The sequence below is a fragment of the Apteryx mantelli genome, chromosome 9 (genome assembly GCF_036417845.1).
Source record: "Apteryx mantelli isolate bAptMan1 chromosome 9, bAptMan1.hap1, whole genome shotgun sequence".
Lineage (NCBI taxonomy): Eukaryota > Metazoa > Chordata > Aves > Apterygiformes > Apterygidae > Apteryx > Apteryx mantelli.
Window position 1 is genome coordinate 25,934,019 of NC_089986.1, and position 24,010 is coordinate 25,958,028.

The 24,010-nt window shown below is 40.3% G+C and overlaps 1 protein-coding gene across 1 annotated transcript in view; it reads left to right on the forward strand.

Moving 5' to 3' along the window:
• Positions 1–24,010, forward strand: part of LOC106496177 (glypican-5-like) — a 408,273-nt gene that overhangs the window by 223,959 nt on the left and 160,304 nt on the right. The window contains exon 7 of the mRNA XM_067301964.1: positions 19,611–19,731. Within this exon, the coding sequence (XP_067158065.1) occupies positions 19,611–19,731 (121 nt within the window). The remainder of the gene's footprint in view (positions 1–19,610; positions 19,732–24,010) is intronic.

Genomic DNA, 24,010 nt, shown 5'->3' on the forward strand with positions numbered 1-24,010 from the left:
ATTCTTCAGCAATGGATGTGGTGTTATTATTTGAAATTATATTAAAATAGAAGTGCAATTCCTGTAGGATTACTTTTGTGACTGGCATGTCAAATGAGCATGTTGAAATGATGGAAAATTACTGCATCTGCTTTTAAATTGGAATCAAAAATTCTTGAGCTTCTCTCCTACCAAAAGTCAGAATTTAACAGAAATATAATCAGGATCTTCACTGGTCTACTTCACTCATTTACAGCATGTTAAAATAACACCCGCATGTTTGCAGTGATATCTATGTGATGGTGGTGGGAATGTTACAAGAATGTGGGGGAACGAAGCTGGACCTCAGCCCCATCCCTCTCAGAACAGGCTGGGCCATTTGGAAGTTGTATTGGTGCTCTGTTGTAAAAGCCAGCAGTGGCCTTTGTCTATATTTTGCCCAGATTCCAGATTTATTTGTGATCAGAAATTATCAGAAATGATAGCTTCCCCAGAAAAACACAGTAGCGCACTGCTTTTATATAAAAATATCAGCAAGGTCAGGAGTTTGGTAGGTAATTGTGGTTGTATGTGCAGCTTCAGTTACAGGCTCTACACCTCTTTTTGGTGGCTGTGTGCAACTCCTGAGATGACATGCTAGCTCTTTGAAACCTTGCATCTGCCTTACGAGGTCTCTTTCGCTGGGTAAGAAATGCCTTCTCTGTCACTTTTTAGGGAAGGCCAATGAAAAATAACACCATCATAAATAGAATGTAAATGGGAGGAAAGGTTGAGACAAGATGTAAACTTAGGTAATCAAATTTCATGCTTGAGGCTATAAGCTGGCATCCATGGTTCAGAAAAATACCTTTTGTTCAGTATATGGTGAAAAAACATTTTTTTCCTCCTTTGAAGCATCAGAACGTAGGCTGTTGCCAGAGGCAGGAATTCAGGGCTAAATGTGCTGGTGAGCTGATCTTATCTGACAATTCCAGTGTGCCTCCTGCAGTTGGGAAAAATTATAAATGAGATAGATGAGAGCTGCTGGAAACTAACCTTGTGAAGCTGCAAGAATAATTTAAGCAAATCACCCCTCCTCCCTCCAAAACAAAGCACGTAGTGGGTAAAGAGTTGTTCTATATTATTTGGATATAACTGTGCCATTGCATTTCCATCTTCCTTTATATTTGATGGCTAACTGAATAGATTTTAGGACATCTGTAGAAAAAGCAATGAATTTGCCTCCTATTTGTAAAAACAAAATTTTGGGGCAGTTTATGGCACACTGGGGTCTAATTATCATTAAATAATGAGGATGCCAATAAAGGCTTTTCATTTCTATTCCCACAAGCGTACAGCTGTGCAATTAATCACTGCCTCTTCTTGAAGATATAGCACTCTTATGCCTGAGGTCCGTCATCGGGAGCCCCGGTTCCTGTTGGGGGCAGGGGATTCGTGCTGCCCCAGGATCGTTGCAGGGCTCCGTGGTCCCTGGGTGCAGCAGCTGCCCTTCCCTTCCCTTCGCTTCCCTTCCTGCAGAAGCTCTGGCAGCGAATCCTGTACCTGCTCCGTGCAGCGTTGGCCGGGCTCAGCATTTGTCCCTTGTGGGCTGATGCAATAGGTGAGGCAAGGAACAGTTCAATGCCCTGCAAGACCTTGGAACTTTATTTACATATCAGCTTTCTCAGCCCACACGTATCACACTCACAGTCTACAGTCACTATTCTGACTGGCTTGAAGGAAGCAGAGAGCAGGTTTTCAGCAAGGCAAGTGGAGACAGGTTTTATGAACAGAATATACTTGCTGTGTGGTGAAAAAATGCCTGCATGGAGCAGGTACAGAAAACTAGCAACTGGCCTGGACTCTAGGTGCGGCCTTCTGGCAGGTCCCTGTCCTGGTTATTACCATTTTGGCTTCCACCAGGTGCTCCATGTTTAAGAGGCTGTCCTTGCTGTGCCATCCATGTGTCTCACAGGCACTGTTGTTTTCCCACCTCTCCTTTCCAGGTGCGAGACCCTTCCTCATTCTACTAGGGGCTGCTTCTTCCACTTCATTCACTTGCAAAACTATTTTTAATAGTGACAAGGAATTGCCTAGTGGCCCCACTAACCCAGGGGTCCCTGAAAACAATGTTTTCTTTTTAATCTTTTTTCTCCTTTGATAGACTCAAAGAGTTGTAGAAAGAGAGGGAGAGAACAAGACATTTCATACCATGGGATTCTCCCTCCCTCCTAAGACCTCCATGTGCTGAGTAAAGTAATAAAAGCAGCATGGAAAATTTGTAAAAATTCTGAATCTTTCTGTGAAAATCACACTCCTTCCTCTCCAACCCAGTCCGCAGCAAGTCTGTCCTAGAGCTGCCCCTTCACACGCATGGTATGCTCAGGGCAGACCTGACCAGCGCAGACATACTGTGCTACCTGGCAGGGGTCAGGGCTGGAGCGCTCAGCAGAGAGTCCGCACTGTGCTGCTGCCAGGAGGCAGCTGAGAGCAGCCTGATTGTGGCAGTCCTCCCAGGCTATTTTCTGTTAAAGGTGGGAGCAGCTCAGAATCAGGCAACGATACGTCTCAGAAACCCAGCACAGACCTCTCTGCTTCGTTCCTGATTAACCTGCACTGTGAGCCATGAGCCTGCATTGTAACATAAAGTCTTACAGCTTCTGAGTATGGTAACTCCATCAGTAGCTTTTACTTGATTACTGCACTAATGGATTTTATGTATCTCCCTAACTGCTCCCTAACTCCCTGCAATACTGCCTTACTCCTGCAAGCAGTACGCATGTGCAGCTTGAAACCCAGGAGTAGTCCCCTCTGATTTGTGCAGTTCCAAGCACAACTGTTTTCATGACTAAGGTCTAAGGCTTCCAATCTGCAGCCCAGTGTGCTAGCATGGAAACCTGCCCCTCTGCAGAAGACGGGCAGCTTCACCAAGGGGAAAGAGGGTTGGCTGGGAACCAGCCTCTGGACCAGGTTTCTGCCAATGAGGTGGGTGCAGATGGCTGCACATGGGCAAGGAAATGCAGTATGCTCTGTTCATGGCCCTAGCTCAGATGTTGGAGAGTTCCTCTCGATTTATGATTTGCAAACAGGATAGACATCTGCACCCCGATGGTGTGAATACTCCGTTTTGTCTTTCAGAAATGATTCTTAGTTCTGTTTCTACAAGCTCCAGACTTGTCCCTTGTAGAGCAGTGACATTAAGCTACATGACTTTGACTGCCTAATAAGTTGGGACTGGCCTAAGCTACTCATCTGGTAATTTCTAATAGTTCTATGTCTTGCCTTCTCATATGGGTCGTATATTGCTCTTTTCAAGATGAAAACTGATAAAAAATTGATTAAATGTTTTTTCCCCAAGCAATTTGCTGTGTTTGCACCATTTGCCTGAAGGAGAGCTGTCATTAGGGTTTCAGAGATGCTTTGAGAAATAGATTAGAGATTGTTCTTGCTGAGCATAAGTGTCTACATGGAGGCTATTAATTTTTGATAATAATTTCTCTTGTGCCAAGGTAAGATCCAACTAGGAGCTTGTAAGTGTATGTGAAACTATATAGACACAGCTGAATATCTTGTAAATCTCAGGAATTAGTGGACTTTTTTAGTCTGAACACTAAAACAAAACATCAGGGGAAAGAATTCACTTTTGACCAAATTGATTTAGAATTTTTTCAGTCATTTTTTTCCTGAGGAAAAGAAAGGTGATTCATTCCAAAACACAAGCCATAAATAACACCCCCCACACACACCCCAAACCTCTTTGTGATTAATTGTAAATTCATTTAAAAATCTTTTCTCATTAATTGTTCTTTAAAAAATGAAATTTCAAAATAGAAGATTGAAGTGTTCAATAAATGTCTACAGAAAGTATTTTGGTATTTCTGATAGGAAACATTAAATTTCAAGTCAGTATAATGTAACAGAATTTGGTCTCTAGCTTTCCTAACTGGTTGCTTTGGTAAAAATATTACTGTGGACTGGTAAAAATTGCTAGACATGATTTCATCCTTCCCTTGCGCCTCTTGCCTTATTCCAGTGTAACTTTCAAAGTAGATGGGTTTGTGCATAACATTATTTCTCTTTCCCCTGCATATCAGAGCAGAACAGATTCAGACATCATTTCTTGTTCAAATTTTAAGAGAAAGTCTTTAACCAGGGAAAACCATTTAATTAATGATGACAAACTTAGGAGACTCTTCAGCTTCAACTGCTGTCTAAAGAAAGTATTGTTGAGTTCACTGTCACATCAAGGCCTCGTGCAGGATAATGTTAGCAGTTGAGATTTTTTCCAGCCATGTATTCTTCAGATCTGGATATTTAGTGTGTGTATCGTGGTCCTTGCTGTAAGTTTTCTAGCTGCCTTAGATTGTGTGTGATCCAAAGCTTATTGCAAGCTATGAAAAAGCTTTGAAGGGTTTGAAGTCTGACCCTAGTATGGTAGCTTTATTTCATTAACTAAGAGCATCCTAGAAGGTGAGAGGAGGAGTCAGAGACCGTGGTCCCTCCACTGTTAGGCTAGGAGACTGCACAGTAGGGGTGACTGATCCAGGCCTGCCATCTGCTGATGCAGAGCCATACTACAAAAGCCCTCCCGGCTGCTGACAGGCTGCTCGACAAGAAGCTGCAGCCTTTTCTCTCGGGCCAGCCTGCCCCACGGTGTTGATTCCCCTGGCTGTTGCAGGGCATACATGCCATGATATGGCCCTGGGCACTTCAGAGGCCGTGAGGAAAGCAGTGGTCTGCTTGTGGATGGATGCATAGGACTCCTTTGCCCCCCATGTTGGCTACCTTTTGGTCCTTGGTGGTGTGCTTGACCTATAAAGCTGCAAAGGTCCTGACAAAGAGCTCAAGGAAAGATATGTACCCCCCTCCTTGTGCTTTGCTGCTGCAAATGTGATCAGGAGTTGCCAGACTGGTTTCCACTCATTACAAGAAAGAAGGAACGAGGGGCAGGACCTGGTCAGGGAGTGGTGCACGACCCTGTCCCTGCCTTCCCTCTGGATCCCAAGCAGGGCAAGTGGGATAAAGCATGAGCACGCTGCAAAAGCCCCTGGGTTGCTGCATGTCTTAAACCTTCATGGTATTTATTCACCGTGAAGACTCATAATACAAATCTATGTCTCTACCAGTAGAGCAGAAAAGGAAGTGTCAGAGATGACTGTCCTTGTAGTCATTTGACTTCTTGCTACTGATTCCTCTCCATCTGCAATAGCTAGAGACTGAGTTAGTGACACCTTGCTTGAGAGCCAGAAAGTAGGGTTCAAATGTGACACCTTCACCATAGGTCATTCCCACTGTGGCCATGGCAACCCAGTCACTCCTTTCTCCTGCTCAGCAGTCTGCCCTTAAACCAATACTGAAATTAAAGCCATTCAGTGCCCTGAAGGGAAAAGAAATTCTGCTAAAAGGTGCCAGCCCCCCTCACAATCTGTCTGCCTGGAACTTCCCAGGCAAGGACGCTCTCTCAGACATTGCTTGCATCTGTCCGCAAGGGAACGTTCATGTGGGCTGCTAACTAACCAGTGAGCAGTGTAAACACTCAGATGTAGAAGAATTTGAGCTCATGACCTCAGAATGAACAGTTGCCCGTCACCAGCTTCTTTGTGCTGTCCTTGCCATTTTTGTTCAAAATAGAAATTAAGTATCCAACAGTGATAGCTGTATAGACTTGCCAAGTTTTTTTGCATACTGAAAACCAGCTCTAACATTTGTTTGCAGGCTGTTTTCAGTGATTAATGCCTGTTCCATTTGCCATCAAAGTCACAGCAGTCCACCCTGTCCCTTTGTAATGTTCTTCAGGATACCTCAAAAATGAATGTTGCTGTAGACAACTGAAGCCTATTCAGATCCTATTGTAAATGTTGAAATGTCACATGCTTCCTTTCTTTTTTTCTTTTTTTGAAAAATCGTTACATCATTTATTCTTCCGTCTATTATTTGCTTTTTCCTTCGTCCTTGCCATTAATCATCCTAATATTTTTAGCACATAGATAACAAGTGGTGCTTTGTAGCTGATGGCTGTACCACAACAAACTGCCTGCTATTCTCTCATTCCTTTTGTCTTGTGTTCAGAATGACTTTGGCTCTTTGTATTTTATAATATCGTACACATCTTAAAAAAAAAAAAAAAAAAAAAAAAAGATTTCCTGTCCTTTTTTGTTGGTTTTAGCAGGAAAACAGAGCCAATCCTCTGGTTGTTTTTTTTTGTCTTGATGTTTGTAGACCTTTCCTTATGGCTTAGCATAGGCAGGTACGTATTTCTTCTGCTGAGTGGTGTCACCTCCAGCATGGGAGGTGTACAAGAGCTCTCTGCATCTCGAGAAAGGCTTGAAAAAATCACAGTTCAGGGTAGCCATTGTGCTTGAGGAGAGAGCTCTGTGTCTGCTTGGCCCATAGCAACAACTTGAAGCCATCAGCTCCTGTTTTAAGGTAGGTGGTCACCTACAAATTCTGAAGTGCTTTGTATTGCACCTTAAATGCATGCAGAATAATGTGGTCACCTTCAAGATCTGAAGTACTTTGTATCACTCCTTAAATGTGTAGAAAAATAACATGCTGCTTAATAGGTCCAGACTTTTGCCTTACTATGAGGAGAAATGTTTATGCTGTGCAATTAAGGGCTCATGCATGTTCTCTAGGTAGCATTCATCAAAGAGCACCTTGCTAAATATCCCAGTAGGCTAGTGAGGATTCATCGTGCCTTGGACTTGCCAGCCTAGCACATAGGCACGTCCTGACCTTGTTCAAGTCTCCCCAGCCTGGTGCTGGGAGTACAGGGATGGAGAATTCATCTCACTTCCTTCAAGGTATGCAGAGGCCCAGGAGGTCCAAGAAAACAGTCTGAGCGAAGTCCTGCTCCCAGAGACAGGTATTCCAGCAAATTAATTGGTGACAGGCTGAGATCTTTTGTGCCTGTTGTCTCAGAGGGTGGAAGAGGCACCTGTTTATTCCCATTGTTACAACCCGTGGAGGACAAGGTATCACAAGGAAGAAGGATGCAGTGGGTGGGTGTATCATGGGAGCTCAGCATTCAATTCCTTGCCTATTAGCATCTTCCAGGTATGCGCCTAAGTTGCTTTGGCCCAAATGGTCAATGGGAACCAGATGGAACTGGGTCCTTTTGGGATCTCTGCTTTAGGCTCTGTAACTTCATTCCCTGTATGTAAATTGAGGATAGTAGCACTTCCTTACTAAACAGATCATTTTTGATGATATCTGCATGAAAAAAAAAGTCAGGTAATACTTGGGCATTATGTAGATGAGGGCTATGTGAGTCCCTGTAATCACTACAACTTCAGTTACTGACTTGAGCACATTTTAGTTGCTCTCTCTGTTGCGTTTAGCATAATGCCTTGTTAGGGTTAATTTTTTCTGTATTGCATTATACAGTCTGTTTACTTATTGGCTTCCAGGTGTGTACATTTTCCAGCTAAAAAGTGAAAAGTGGGTACATCAGTGCATAATTCTGTGTGTAGATGTGTATGTGCAATGGGAAGGTAATTTGAGTTTACGTATTGTTGGTGGGTTATATGATCTGCTTTGTATTTCTTTACTTGGGGATTGTGCTTGGAGTACTTTTACTGTGTTTAACAAAAAGGTGTTAGAGCTCTCATGCGGATGAAAGAGAAGGGAATCTGTGCAACAGAAATCAAAATTCTGAGGAAAGATGCTGCTAACTCTCAAATATTTAAGAAGTGATTACTCAGAAAGACTCCCCACTTAGTACCCTCCAGCTGAGAAGTGACTATCAAAAACCAGATCCTGCTTCAGGCAGATGGGGCTGCAGAAGCCTTTGTGCCACTTGTGTTTCAAGAGGAGGGCATTTATTCCACATCAAAGAATAAAGATTTCCTGTCCCTATTATTCTTCATAGGTATTTTTCCGCACAGTATTTTGTGGAGTGTGTATTCGTATTTAAATAATGGAATTTCTTCCTAATAATTTGGTCCTTTATGTAGTTACACCAGCAGTGAAGTTATGTTGAAACTATGACACTGTTTGTGGCAACAGAGTATAAAATTATGAACTCAAGGATTGTGACTTTACTGGAAAATCAAGTAGGAGAGAAGCTAAATTGTGGAAGAGAACAGTTTTAACCAGACATAAATCTTCAACAATATTAGAAGAAGAATTGAACAGTCTAGGTCAAGTAAATTGATTTTTGCATAAATATGCTCTTTCTCAAATTTGTGATGACATGAAAATCTTTTTATGTTTGACCTCTCTTCTAGTACAGTCATTTTTCTGGGACGCACCAGATAATCAAGGAAAACAATGCTTTGTATTTTTATTTAACTGTAAAAACATGAGTTGAGGCAGCTCAAAATTTCCCACATTGCTCTCGGGCTTTTCAGCCTTGACCTGGATCAACACTTCTCTTGGAGAAGTGAGAAGACACTTAGATCTCCATAACTAGATCATACTTGCCATCTACTAAGACTGGCCTTTTCTGTAGTGTTTTCCAGACTGATAAAAATAATGTTTTTTTCTAGTACTGAGCTACTGCATTGAACTTTAGTTAGATATGAGCTAGCAACAAATTACAAATGCTACCTACCTAAACTGTTTCCAGACCATGAAGCTAGTGCTGAAAAAGTCCATGTTCAAAACTTATCTCCTCAGATACTAGTATGACAGAGGCTTTGGGGCATCTGTAAGGAATCCTAGCAATAAGGGTGTCTATTGGATAACTGTAATTAAGCTAAGCCTGATCCAGTGCCCACAGATATCAACCAGTGACAGCAGGATATGCTAAGTGCATTTTGGCTGTTGGTGTTTTACTGTTTGGGGAACAATAAATGTTGATTGCCTTGATCTCTGCCAGTTAGGCAGCAGCAAAAGGAAGGAGTTGCATGAAATCTATAAATCTGCTGGTGAGCAGACTAGATAGCTCTTATAGCTTCTCCAGTAAACTACTGCTTCCTCTATAAGGAATAAAACTTTGGTGTTTTGAATGATGAATTCAGATGTCTTCCTGGTGAAAAAGCAAGGGGGAGGGAGTTTAAGAACTCTGAATCATGAGATTTGGAAGTGTTAGAGTCTGATCTTTTTCTATACAACTTTAAGGCCTCCTATTTACTTTTTACTTGTATAAAATTCACAGGCTTAGTGACAAAAACTTAACCTGGAAGTACAGATGGATTGGAACTGTATACCTCACACCCTTGCAGATGAGAAAAGGTTAACAAATCTATTACTTTTCCATCTGTGGCTAAAGGACCAAACACCTAGTATAGGATATTAAGGCCTGGATAGAAAGTGAAATTATAGCACAGGTAAGAGTTTCCTTGTCTTGCTCTGCACACATACGTTGGAAAAACTGTATAAGGAAATGAGGTTAAATGTGTGTGCATTAGTGCATGCTTAGAATACATGCTGGAGGGACATCCCTAAGCAGGCAAAATAACCAGGAGAAGTGACAGGGGATCAGAAAGTGCAGGTCTTAACTGCCTTAAAAAGGATCTCTGAAGTCCTGAGCCTGGAGGAGAGAGTGGGCCTGGACTACCCAAATACCTCCTCGCAGGAGGCGGGAAGGGAAAGGGCTCATACTGGTGATGGGTTTGAAGGCAGCTGTAAAGATTACTAGACCTTGGGTCTTGTTTGGTGCCTTTGCCACCTCAGCAAGGACGGATCCCCTGTGGTGATAGAGGTGCTCCTATGTCAAGGTTAGCCATAAAGATTACTACTTTTTTGCTTTTACTGGTATGGAAAGGGGCTGTGCAGGCTTAAAACCAAAACACATTCCCTTTAGTAATGACGTATCTGGTCTGCTCCCTGCATCCCTTCACTACAAAGCATCAGCTGTGGCAGTAGCCGGTGGCTTTGTCAGCATTGCAATGGAAGCAGGCGTTGAGAGAGGTGAAAGTGGGTAGTGAGTCATCTCAAAGAGTAGCCTGAGAAGGTATTTCAAGGTGGCACGGAAGAGAAGGGTAGGGTTAAGAATGAAGTAAGCAAAACTAGGCTGGTGTTGGCATAATCAGCAGAGTAGATAAAGGGACACAGAGAGAAGCAGAAAAGTGTGGGAATCACAGTGGTGAAAACCATTAAAATGCAGACAAGAAACTTGAACTTGCTGCAACAGCAGCAGTGAATTCAACGGCAGCCATGCTACAGTATTAGGCTCAACGGTAGTTTTTTAGGTGGATGCTTACAGGGACATGCAGTACTCACTAAGGGCTAACGCCATAGGAGCTGTAGACAGCAGTGAGAATGACAGGGGTGCAGAAGCTGGAGGGCTTAAGCCAAGACTTGAGGTCAGAGTTCAGTCCCTGAGTTGAATTCATACAGAGCTGCAGTTCATATATTCATTATTTTCAGCCATTCATTAAGCTCCCATGTGTATCTCGATGTTTTTGGTGAAAGTGACTTCTGAAGAAGGCTGGAATTTTGACCTCTTAACATTGATGTCTTTTTATTATGTTTTGTTTTTCTTTGCTTTTAATGAGCCATAGCCAAGGTCTTTTCCCTGTGACATATGTCTGTTATTGTACAAATTAGGATATTCCCCATTTTGCTTCCTAAAAAATTCTGTGCTGGGATCATAGAATATCCTTTTGTATACTCTTGGTCATCTGTCAAGCCTGTCCGGGTTTCCATAAAGGGAGTTGGATCCTTGCCTTCTTGGCCTGCCAAAAGTCCTATCAACTAAATATTACAAGTTCTTGCTTGATTTTCATGCTCTTTCTACTGCTGTGAAGTTTATTACTAGTCTGCTTTTATTTTTTTCTGAGAGTTCACATCCTCCCCTCTCCTGAGACTGTATTTTCTTTTATGCTGAGTCAGGCCTGTTTTCCACTAGTGTTGTCCATCTGTCAAGTTTAAAAGTTAGGCAGTCATGTGTTCCTATTTGTTTTCCACAGCCCCCAGAATAGGCTGCATGCTGCCAGACTCCAAGAGGTGCAGAGTCAGATCCTCTGTCAGGATTTAGCTCGGCACTGTTCCCCCGTTTTCACTTGAAAAATGCTCTTTCCTGGTCTAGAAATTACTGAGAAAAAGGTGTTCCAGATTTGTTTTACTTTGTCCCCTAGGAGTGGCCACAGCTGTTACTTTGATAAGCGTATGCTGTTTTGTTTGCTGTCCTGTCCTCTGTCCTGTGTCTCAATAATTCATTTAATGCAGAATGGTCTTTATGCTGCCAGTTCCTAGTTAGCTTATCAGCTTTTGGTTTTGTATCATTTTCATTGCTCATTATTTTCACTCTGAGTATAGAATTATCATTTGAGTGCCCTTCAGAGGTTATTCCACTTTAAACTGAAGAGTCTGCCTATGTGATGTTATTTCAGGCAAATGCATTCCTTGCCTCAACATAACAAAGACAGTCCAGTTAACTTTTACAAATTTCTTTGGTGCTTTCAGTGTGCCTTGAAGGTAGTATCAACTTTTCATGTATCTAAGAGAAGAAAGTAGGCCAATTCACCTACAATCTCTAGTAATTTTTTTTACAATGCTTTTCAAGCATTTTACAAGTATTCTTTGAAGCTCAAGTCAGTACATTTTCAGCATGCTTCTGGAAAACAGATGAACGCATTTGATTTGTTGGTAAGATCTGTTGCATGTGCACTCGGTAGCTGAATTGCTTTTCACCGTGATTTTCCATGTGTAGTTTGAATGTCTTCATGGGGTGGCACCATCCAGTCACTTGAAACCTTCTGGTAGCTTGTTCTTGTACCTGCAGTCTTAAAATTGTCGTTATAATCTAGACTGTAGGAGGTCTTTTTAGCCCTATGGAAGTAGAGAAATAAATGCTATTTGGCTTTGCGAAATTTTTGGAATTATCACATGAGCCGATTAGCAAACTGTATTTGTCTCATCATTTCCCATAATTATGAATAAACAAGATTATTCAGGAAACTTTCCCTGAAACCCATTGGAATAGCTCTGGCAGAGACCGTGTTCACATCGTGTCAGTTCTGCCTCACGAGATCTTTAGGGCAGCTAAACTCATTATGCGCTAGGTTTGAACTTTCTTGTGGTCTGTTGGTAGTCATTTCATCGTTTCAGAATGAACTCTTTATACAGGTATTTTTAGACTGATAAATCTTTTACTTGGAGAATATTTTTCCAGTTATGTTCACTTGATCATTTAGAAGACATGAAATTTTTCTATGTGGAGAAAGGGTCTGATTTTCCGGTGATGTATCCGAACTTTACCCTACACTGACTCCACTGACTTCAGCAGAAGTACTCCTGCTCTACATTAGCCTAAATTACATGCTTTTTCCTTAACTGCAAACAAACAAAACCCCAACCTGAACACATGCATGCACACACCGGTTTTCGGGTTAGCCAAGAAGTTATGACTTCCTGCATGCAAGGGTCTATAAAAAGGTGGAGGTTTAAAGATATCCCAAAATGTGCTCTAGCATATCACTTAGAGAACATTATTTGTTAGAGAACACCTTTGTCAGCTCATCGTTAGAATTCAGCTCTTCTTGCTGTAGTTCTTCTGTAAGTGGAGACCTGATTGATACCGCTTTCTATAAATAAGGAATATATCCATTTAAGTTAATGGAGCTAATTGCAGAACGACCTAATGTATCAGGCCAACTGAATAAATGTTATAGTCATGAAATCTTCCAAGATTTAATTCTACAAAGCACTTACACACTGAATATTCAAGTTTGGTAGATAAAATAGATTAAAAGACAGAAGCTGAAATCTGCAAACTCTGTTGTTCTTTTTAACTCTTTGCAGCTGACTTTCTAACAGTAAGTTTATCAAGATGTATTTCTTGCTCGTTTTTTTTAAATAAATTGTTTAATTGATTGTGGCCACTTAGCGAAAGGACGTATATGCCCTCGATAGGTGTCATGGGCTGATGATTCCTTTCTTAGAAACCTCTCAGCCAAGATACCCAAAGACTATAGACCAGGTTTGCCAAGCTGTTATAGAAATGAAAAAAGTATGATGTAAAGCAGGAGTACAGAACTAGCCAGTTTCTCCAAATAATGCAATTGTGGGAATTGCTCGGAGAGGAAGCACGATATATCTGTTGCTCAGTGTTAATGACAGTGGTCTGAAGGAGCTGGGGGGGGGACTCAGCAGCTGACAATATCATCTTATGGACCAGCCTAGGGATAGCTGAGTGAAAGGAGAATCCTATGGTGGCTGGCTTTTGCTTCTGGAGAATTGTTTTACACATCAGTAAAACTTCAAGCAAAAGACACTTGCTTTGCTTCCTTGAAGTTATTCATTGAGTCACTTGTAAATATAACCAGGCAAGGCATATAAAATTGTTATATATTTTGCGTGTCTTTCTACTTTGTGAAGAAGTGGGGGCAGAACAGTTAATCGGATCAAAGCTGATAATCTTGATTAATTATTTCAAGCACATTCTTCAGCCATATAGTTTTCTTGTCACTGCACACTTCTATGTGCCTTGAATTGGAAGAAAATCATTCCTGGTAGAGCCCTGTGGGTCAAAATGTCACATGTGCCAAGGGCTGCATCTAAAAATTACAAGAGAAATGCCCCAAAATTATGAATTTAGAGACACAACAGGCTGGTGTAGATCAGCAGTGGATTCAGATAATTGAATTTCAGGCAAGCCATTCCAACCCAAGGGTCAAATTATGAATAAATATAAGACAAAACACACCATCTGGTGAACCATGCCTAATGTAACTGAATTAATTGTTCAGTGGAGCTCAAGACCAGTTAAATAGCTTATCCGTATTTCTCATTGCTTCTTACTAAATGACACATTCAAAGCTCTTCCCTTCCTTCTCCCCCTCTAACCCTTTAACCTCTGAGTCATTTAGTGATGGTGGGTGGTGTCTGCTCTGACAGTGTGTTGAGTATATTGCTGGAATAAACAGGCTACTTCAGAATTTTTTTTAGCCAAATAAGAGCTTGCAGTGAATGGCTGACTTTAAGAAATATGGGCCTAAAAGGACATAATTTTAATTCATTATTTGCATAGTGGTATATACTTCTGGGTGGTTTTACAGGCAACATGTATCTCCACTATAGTTTCCTGTTTAAGCAGTTATACACAAAAATGAAGAAAGCAGAACTGGATGTTAAAATGATCGTTGTACAGTCTAGCTTTGTTTCAATTATTTTACGATTTTGTTGGTTATAAAATTAGTGGCTTGCTTTCTTCAGACTTTTCTCACTTTAGCAGGCTGCTGGACAGCTGTTCATCTTAGAAGGCTGAGAAAATATTTTTTATAGATGGCCCAGTCTGAGGTTTTAATGTGGTTTTCTGAGGGGGCATTGGGGAGGGTTGTTTGTTGTTGTTCGTGGTGGTTTTTACAGATAGTTTATGTATTTGTACAGGAAATAGGAAAATCACATTTTTATAAATCTAAGAAAAAAATGCATGAATGTGACTCTTAAGAACCAGTAGACTTTCAGTCACTAGGAGTTGGAACATACCAGTGTGTCTCAGGAAAATGCTGGTGTTTTAGCCCTTGTTGATCATAGCGGAATTATGCAACCAGTGCCAACAGAAATGATGAAATAATGCAAGGCAGCTATGAAAAATATTTGTGTTTCCAAATTATTTCTCCAGTGATTTCTAATGCATAATTATCTCAGAAAGATTGTGGCTAACAAATTTGAAAAACCTCGGCAAGTGTACCTCTATTTTTGTAGTTAGTGTATTTTACTCTTACTTTATACCGACTGCAACTGTGAAGGTTGTAAGGTTGTTGAGCAAACTATTTCATGAAATGTAATTTTTATACTGTAGAGATGTTTACAGAGGTTCATGGATTCCTCTGAACAGAATGCGAGGCTTAGGTTTTCACATTTGCCTTGTGGTGTTAGATGTCTGATTTCTCACACAAATAAAAATTGTGACTCATCTTAAGCAGCTATATTGGGCCAAATAAGAGAAAAAATAGGACTAAAGTTAATAGAATTCCATTGAGACACAGATCAGGTTGAGAACATCCTGAATTTCCAGTACAGCTTCTTCTGAAACTTGCAGTGCACATTGCGAAGCGTATGAAGTTTGGTGTGGTTTGTTGCTCTTTGATCCCTGTGGTGAGTCCATATGGTGGAGCTGCCTTCATTCAGGAAGAATACAGACCATTAGCCACCGGCTCAAAGCACTGGGGAGCTTAGTGGCTGTTAGTGGCACAACTCGGAGTGATAGCACCCTGAGGGAAATGGAGTAATGGAAATAGTCTCACAGCTGGAGGTTGATCAATAATGCTTGGAAAAGCTGCCTATAAGAGCTTTGATCAGACGCTCGTATCCAGACTGGTATCGTCTCCTGTAGGGAAGAAGGAAGGAAATGGTGTGAAAACAGCACCCTGTTCCTAGGCTTTTGTGACTAAATATCATTGCTAGGTAGGACTATCGCTAATGCAACTCCTGCAGTTGTTTGCCTCTGAAATTTGAAATACTTTGTTTTGTATGCTGCTTTCAAAGTCTTGAACTATCTAAAGAGGTATATTTGTCTTTGAGGGAATCCTGTACCTTAATCCCTTTTCATATTACCAGCTAGAAAGAACACAGAATGTCAAATAACATCTGTTTTTATTTGAAAGTAAGTGTTTAGATTCAAATATATTTTTTATCTATATTTATATAGAAAATAAAATGTGTGTCTTCAGTTAAAATGCAATCCAGTGTGTAAACAGCATTTCACTTTTTATCTCTTTTTAAACCTGTGATGAGCTATATTAAGTGAAGTCTAAAATAATTACCACTGTTCTTCTGAAAAACTGTAAACCTGGGTTTGGAGGAGGGTTTTTATCATTTGTTTTTGTTTGTTTTTAAAGCATCGTATCTTTGCCCAAAAGATCAGTGCAACAATGCTGGCATGAGACTTATGGCTCTGAAAAACATTGAGAATTCTGCCTGTACTTGCTGTTCCTTGGGCTCCAATATAATGGTTACTTCAGGATTGCTCCAGGGACTACAATATCTTTATACAACTTTCCTGGTCATTTGAACAAACGTTTCTGGGTCTAGTCTGGAATAAAGTACTAGAGCAGTAACCAGACTTAACAGTTTAGTATGACAATTTTTCAGTTAAATTGCAGGTTATTAAATAAAGAGAGCCAATTCCTGATCTTACTTAGTGCACATTTGCAGTAATTCAGGATCTGATGTCAACAAAAAAAATGTTTTAGATAGTGCAAAGAAGTGAAGTAATCAAATTATCTTTCAGGAAATATATATTATTTATTCTGAAGTATTTTAGGCATGATACAGAGCTAGTAGAACAATTCACTCTTTGCAGGATAGCAGTTTGAGTCAGATGGATATGAAACCTTTTTCTAGTACAGTCTTGGCTCCTGGATGCAATGGACTGCAGGAATTTCTCCTTTCTCACTGACTGCGTGATTATTCTTCAGTTCTCTGCCTGTCGTCTTTCCCTCAAGAGTTGTAACCCATCTTCTCTGTTGCAGGAATTCACCCCTTTAGCCCATGTGAGTCTTTCTCAGCTCAGTTTTGTTACAGAAGTGATCTCTCTGTAAGAACACTGAGACTGGATGACAGTTACAGTGCCAGCAAGTGGCACCCAAGCATACGTAGCAGGGCTTATGGGTTATTACGAGGAAACCCAAATTTGTTTTTGCTGTGTTCTGCAAATAAGTCCTTTTGCCTCTCTCAATATCAGCTTTTTACACCATTCATTTGGCAAAGAGATTATATCTGCATCGCCACTACCAAAGGTTGGTAGTTGGTTTTCCAGGCATTGCCAGTCATGCAGCTCACATTCCAGGCAACCCCCAGGCCATCTCATGTCCTGGGGCCTCCCAGAGCAGTTGGATGTAGCTGTTTAATGACTGATATACTGAAGCTATCCTAGAGCTAGGAGATACAGGACTCATGCATGATTCACACAATTCAAACATGCTTTCTCTGATATATGAAATTTAGGTATAGGTAATCCACATTATAAATCTAACTACAAAAAATTCGGTCAGCAGAGTTATCTGAACATAATTTATGGATATCTCTGGAGCTTTAAAGACTCAGTCCTTAAACACTGATTGGACTTTACATGTATGAGTATCCCCCTTGTCTCAGTGGACTGTGGACTCATGCAAAATGATCCTATTTTCTTGACACAACATGTGTAAAAGAGGGTATGTATTTAGCAGCAGCAATATAAGACAGTTGACTGAGATGGACTTTCCACATTTTGTGTCCTTTTGAGGACTCTTAAGCATGAGTCTTACCGGCCTGATGGCAAAGCTGTTGTCTCTGAATTGGTCACGTTTATACAAACTCTGTCAGTGCTGTAGGTTTCTAATAGTGCTTAGAGGCATTTATGAAGGCTTGTGATTCACAGGGAAAAAAATATCCAGAAATAGCCAGAAAAAATACAACCCGAAAGGGAAGGCAATTTTGAATTCTTTGTTGTGGTTTATAATGACTTAAGCCTCTAGAGAAGTTCTGATAGCTCTAACAAGGAGTTGAATGGAGAGCATTCAAGAGCAATGAAAAGAAAAACCCTTGCTTTTTGCTGCTGTTGATGAGTTTCTGATCAGATGTTCAAACAAAGCATTGCATACTGAGAATCACTGAACAGACTGCTAAAGGATGAGCCGATCCATTTAATTAGATTTGTCCTGTATCGCAACTAGATGATCTCAAAAAGCTGTGGTAAGTGTTCCTATACATCTACTTCAGTAACCACGTGTTTTAATATGATGAGCAACAATTAGCATTAGGTACGATTTCAAAATAAAGGCAGGCAAGTAAGGTGCCTCAACTTCCCTGTCCAGATGAAATAGTAAAGTGAGTTGATATGACTTGCAGCAGTCTAGCCTTTTAAGTAATATTTAACTTTAGCCTGGTTCTGCATGGGGACCTTGGTTCAGCTGTCTGAGTCTGCTCGTGAGATCAGAACCTTACCATCATTTTACATATGTCATTTGCATAGTGAAGGTTTATACTACCAGATTAGTTTATACTTGTACGAAATACACATCAAGAAAATTAACAACAGTGCCTTTTAAAAGCTCAGTGAACATAAAAATACAAATTCACTGAAAAGATTAGCATTTTTCCACTTCTAAATGCTGTGTGGCTACTGATATTAGTGAAAGATATGCTTTTTCTCGATACTTTGTGCTAAATCATATTTGTTCTTTTCTTGAGAAGTGAGATTTATTGAGTTTACTGGAAAAATGGACTACGCTCTCTTCTTTCTCTTTTTAAACCACACCTTTGACAACAGTATTCTGCAGTATGTTTTGCCATCAGTTTATATGAAATTTGTTGTTCATCCTAAATGAAATTAAGATAGGACAAATGTATTCTGGAGATCTAGGTCTCCCCCTACCATAGAAAGACAATAGAATTTTGCAACTTTTTCCACTTTCAAATGCTATCCTTAACTTCAGCCTGAATTGGTTTACAAAGAAGAATTCACTGAGAGAAGAACATCTGGGATATTGAAGTATGTAGATATGCTTAAAGTGAGCATTAGTTGTAACAGGACATTTCTCTTGACATTTCAATCCAAAGGAGCACACCCTATTACTACCTGAGTTTATAAAGATGCCAACGTGGCATCTAAGTGGGCTCCTCCCAGGCACGTGTCAGAGTCTAGGAGAGTTCGGTTTGGGAATAGCCTCTTCTTCAGCTCATAACTGGGTCATGCAAACATCCATGTTCCACTTTGTGACAAACAAGTACCAGAATAATGAGGGTGGTTGCCCACAATGCCCAAAAGCATGACCCGCCAAAAAAGTTTGTTATATATCTCTCTGGGATTTGCAGCGTGTTGAGGATGGGTTGCACTTAGCTTGTGTGGACAGATCAACTCTCTAGCCAGTACGGAGCAGTTTGAATACTTCCAGAAAGCACGAGGTTCACCATGCATTCACTGATGACTTCCCCTCTTCAACTATGGTAAAGACACGTTTGGATGTAGAGCCTGAACGTGCACAATTCTGGAATTTTACCCAACAGAGTGCAGGTGTGAAGCCCCAAACATGTTTGGTTTTGAGAACGTGCTACAGTATCCACAAAAGACTGGCAATCAGTATTTAATCAACAGTCAATGTGAGAAGGCTGCTGATACAGACGGGCAGTTACAGTGTGAGAACAGCTGCTGTTCCTCAAATAATGCAAGACTGGGTTAGAGAGAGTTCTTGTACAGGTACCCCTTCCTAGTAAGTTCATATGCAGATAAGGCATGGTGAAGACCACTGATATAGCAGGTGCTGCTTTACAGTGTGCCTAGCAGTTTGGTTATAAACTGCTAATCTTGCAAGAGAAGACTAATCTCATTTTTTGATAAAGTTTTTTTTTTTCAAAATCGGATTGCCATTTCATTAAATTTTACTACAATCTCACGATGTTTAGTTTGTATCTTAAATCCACTGGGTCTCTGTGATTATGCAAGAATGATTTTTTGGAAGATACCAGCCTTCGCTGTTGCATAGAAGAATTCCAGAGTGTGTGTTTTAAAGGCTCAAGTATTAAAATATGAATAAAAAGAACCCATATGTGGTTTATGAAATTAATGTTGGTTCATGACTTGAATAGTTTGAAGTGATGACGTTGCAAGAAACTATGTGTTTTTATTCTGGTTTGGTGCATTTAAAAAAACGTAAATATTAATTACAAGTTACTATTACTATTTACAGAATACTTGTTTTTTGTAAGCTCCCTTTAATATGATTCTTGATTCTGATGAATGTTTTCAGACACTGATGTTTTCTTATTCTCTTTTTCAGTTATACCAACAGAGTTGTTTCCAATGGACTGAAGGCACAAATTAATAATCCAGAATTGAAAGTCAGAGGACTAGACCCACTCATCAGTAATTTAATTGATAAACTTCAGCACTTTAATCAAGTAAGTAAGTTTTAGAGGCAAAAACATTTTATCACTGGATCTGATAACAGAACTGAAGATAAAAATATTAGGTGGTACTGCTTCTCATATTGCATTTCCCAGGAATCATAGCCTTGAAATAGCCATGTAGGAGGCTTGGTACTAAGGGGTACTGAAGACACTTCTGTGTGACCTGTATTATGAATTCTAGTGAGGCAAAATTATTTCCCTGGAAGTTGCTCTAATTCACAGTTGTTGTTTCATAGCTGTTGATTAACTGTCCTACAGACCAGAGTCCCAGTAACGTGGAGGAATTCCCGAGCCCTACAATTCACATCAAGCTTGTGACTAGAGTCAGTCAGTGTGAGAGCCTTTTGGAGTCCTATGACATTGTTGTGTTGGAGGAATACACTCCTAGTTTGTGCAGCTTCCTGTTTTTCAGTGACATAAACAGATCAAAAAATTGAATGGGTCTTTAAGTGTGTGATAATTGAACCTTACACAGTGTTGAAGTCAGGACAAAGTGCTCCAGAATGAATTAACTGTGCACCTTTGAAAACATTTCCTCGACAGACCTTGTTCTCAAGCCCTCTTGTCCAAAACAGAAAGATAACCTACCAATAAGTCTGTCAGAAGCATGATTAACCTATGTCTGCCTCTGTCATCTATTTGCGCTCCATTAGATGTGCTTGCAGTCCAAGTTGATCTGCAGTCTTTCAAAGCTAAATGCATGATTCTGTAATATTACTGCTTCAGCACACCTCTTTGTGTGTTAAGGTAATGCCATTAACAGAGATTGATTTTCATTTAAAGCAGGTATGTTTTGTTGTCAACTTGAAAGAATGCTTACAACAGTGCAGTCAGTCAGATGTGTTTGCACATTAGCCTACTCATAATCCTTCACCTTTAAAGACTGATGGAACATGGGGATAGAAATAGTCTCTAGGAAACAGCTATAAGATCAAAGTCCACCTATGCAGGTGGGGCGTGCAGGAAGAAAAGCAGTCTGCACTGGTAACATGGCAGGAGGATTTGCCTAGTCAGGATGTGGGAGGTTATGAAGAGTGTGGCCATGACTCAGAGTCATGGTTTGATCTCTTATTTGCTCCTGCAAAAGTACAACCCCACTCCACCTCTCATCAGCAACAGGTGATTAATCCATAATCTAACTATTAATTAGCATTTTTTGTTAAATCTGTCTTGGCTCTAATATTCTGTGGGCTTCAGTTTAGTGATTCTTTGTATCATACTGCTTGATTTAACTTGCCATGGGGGATTACAATAAACACTCTTGTGCAGTACTTAATGTCAGAGTGAAATAAGCATTATGTGGTTAGATTGATGAAAAGGTTAATTCATTATTTATCTTCCTTTGCGTGTTATCAAGTAGAGTGTTAATTTACTTTATTAGATATATCCATCTGTGTAATACTCTTCTGTAAACACTGACAAAAGGAAATAGTTAGAAATAGATTAAATTAAAAGTAGCTGTGTATTGCGCATACTATTTCATTGTGTCCTGTAGAAAAATAAAAATCTGAAGGGTCTCATTATAATGAGCTGTTTACCTACTTTCTTAAGTTATGTACATTTAAAAAAAAGCTTCAAAGACCACTTTTCAGTCAGTAGAATAATATGTAATTCTTTCACAGCTCTTTGTATAAGTCAGAAATGTTGCTTTCTGTTACTTCTAATTCTGCTTTTGGAGAATATCATCCTTAAGTAAATGTAACTCCCATCAGATTGAGGTGCTTAGAAATAATGGATTCCAAGGGTGAAGGATTAAACAGAATACTGATTATTGCCCTAAGATGGTTTGTTCTTAAGTACTTGGAATAATATAAATTCCTTTGATCATAATTTTAGTAAGATTTCTTCAGAGATCAAAGCATCAAAGAAGTTGCTAAATATCTAAGGCTTTTGCATACAACATCAAACATGTGTAGCTGTTTTCTGCTTCTTGAACTTTCATTTCAGTTGTGATGTTAATATAGAAATAAAAACTGACACTGAAAAGCCGATTAAATCAGGCTTTTAAAGTGTCATCAATAGTGTGTGTAGACTGTATAGCGGAAGAGTTATACAGAATCCCATTACTCATTTTATGGGCAAATTGATTTTTTTATCGAGTTATTCTTTTCTCTTTTTTTGTAGGCAATATGTAAGGGGGAATTTAAGCAATGATAAAATAATGTGTTATCTTTGTATCTCCTTAAATATTTGAAATTTGCAACACCATTTTATGCAGTAGCATAACATTTTATATACAAAAGCAATCCTAGAGAGACAGGAAGCTTGAAGAGCAGAGAACAAAGGAATGCACAGAGTATCCATCATAGGTGATTGAATGCATGTAGGCCTCAGTAATCCTGTATCACTTAAGTAATATTGCTTAACTACATAAAAGAAAGTATCTTTGTGGATAGGAGACGTGTTAGGATTTTTAAAAGAAATAACATATCTCTCTTAACGAAGCAAACTGTAGCCATGCTGCATCTACCCCAAAAAAGCCTGGACCTGTTTGGCTTTCTCTCTCCTGATTCTGTTTTGCAAAGGTGCACATTCTTGAAAATCAGGATAATCAGCCCCTAGATTGATTTGCTGAGGTTGTGGAGGCCTGCCAACTACAGCAATGTTTAAACCATCTGGATTCATTTTTCTGAAAGATGTGCCTTAGCTCAGCAATTCCTAGTCTTTTGTGGAGCAAGTCTAGTTGCCACTGTCTTCCATAGCTCCTCTTCAACCTCCTATCTCCTACTGTTAGACCCTGGCTCTTGCTCCTCACTATGAGACTGTCGGTAGTCACGGAAATAAACCATCCTCTGCTACCAGATGTCGGAGTGGGGGGACGGACCCGGAGTAACGATGAGTCTCAATATGAGTATGGTCGTTCTCCCTTTATTAGAGCTTACACAAAGTATATATATCGACAAGCAATACGCATGAGCTAGCAATAGTTACATGATTGGTTACAGTTTCTGTCCATACGCATAAAGCAGATATATGGTTGGTGCAAGGTTGCTGTCCGCGCTCCATCGACATTTATGGAACCTAGTTCCGTCCAGACTTGTTTACCAGTTTTGTGAATACCTTCTTTTGTAGTGCTCAAGGTCGCTGCAAGGCTTGCTCGGCCGCTGCAAGGCTTGCTCGCCTTGGCCTACATTCCTTCCCTTACCCTGAGAACGGGATTGCTCATCCCAATCAGATCATGCCCTCTCTCGCTTAACCATTCTCCCACATGAGACTACTGCCACAGCCTCCCTCCCCCATACTGGGAGTCCGGTGCTGAGGACCCAGGGACCAGTGTGGGAGGGTTGGTAGGGGCTTAGATAATACAGGGGACTGAGATAACACTGGAGCAAAAGGCTTGTCCCTGACCATGCAGAAGTAGCAGCAAACTATTAATCTGGGTAGTTTCGCTGTGTAGTTCTGCATCTGTCCTTACTGGAGAAGGAAAACGAGCAGCAGCAGAATGGACTCAGGGATGTTACACGGCCAAGTTGCATGGGCCTGGGGCAGCAAGGTCTTGGTAGGGTGTCATGCTGGAATCAGAGCATCTCAGAAAGAAGGTGGGAGGCAAGTCTATCCCAGCCCTGCTACTTTTCTCTCCAGTGAGACAGAAAGCTGGGAGGAAGGAAGGGAGTCGCCTTCTGAGCAGACTTGCACCAGACCTGCCATGAAAGCTCATCCCGTCTGTTAGGTGACCCTCACCATTTGGGAACCATTGCTCCCAGTCCAGTCACACCTGTCAGTTTTGAGGTAGGAGCTCAGCAAAGTCCTATAGCCTGTATTATGCACCTGTATTATCCATGAAGCTGTACTTAGATGTTTGCTGTGGTCTCTTTTGGTTTAAAATCTGCTCATTTAAATCCCAAACAGACTTTGGTCTACAGCAGCCATTCCTTTGTTAGCTCCTTGTTATGACTTTATCCACAAATGTAAAAATATTTACATCTTCCTCAGTCCAAAATCCTTTCTATTTGCTTTGGTAGCTATTACCTGAACAAAACTCTTGTCAATGTATTATTTTTCTAGTTGGTATATCTCAGCTGGAGCATGTTACAAATAATCTATACACTACTCTTCTTCCATTTCTGACTTTCATTTATGCCAAAATGCCAATTCACTGGAGATTATAGCAATTTTTCATGTTTTCTTCTAGGAATTAAATCCTCATCACATAGTATTTTTTAAAAACAAAATGAATATGCAAATACCAGGCTATTTCATAACCACTTGGTAAAGCCAAAAGTAAGGTGAAATTTAGTGAATATTATTCAACAATTACTGTTATTTGCAT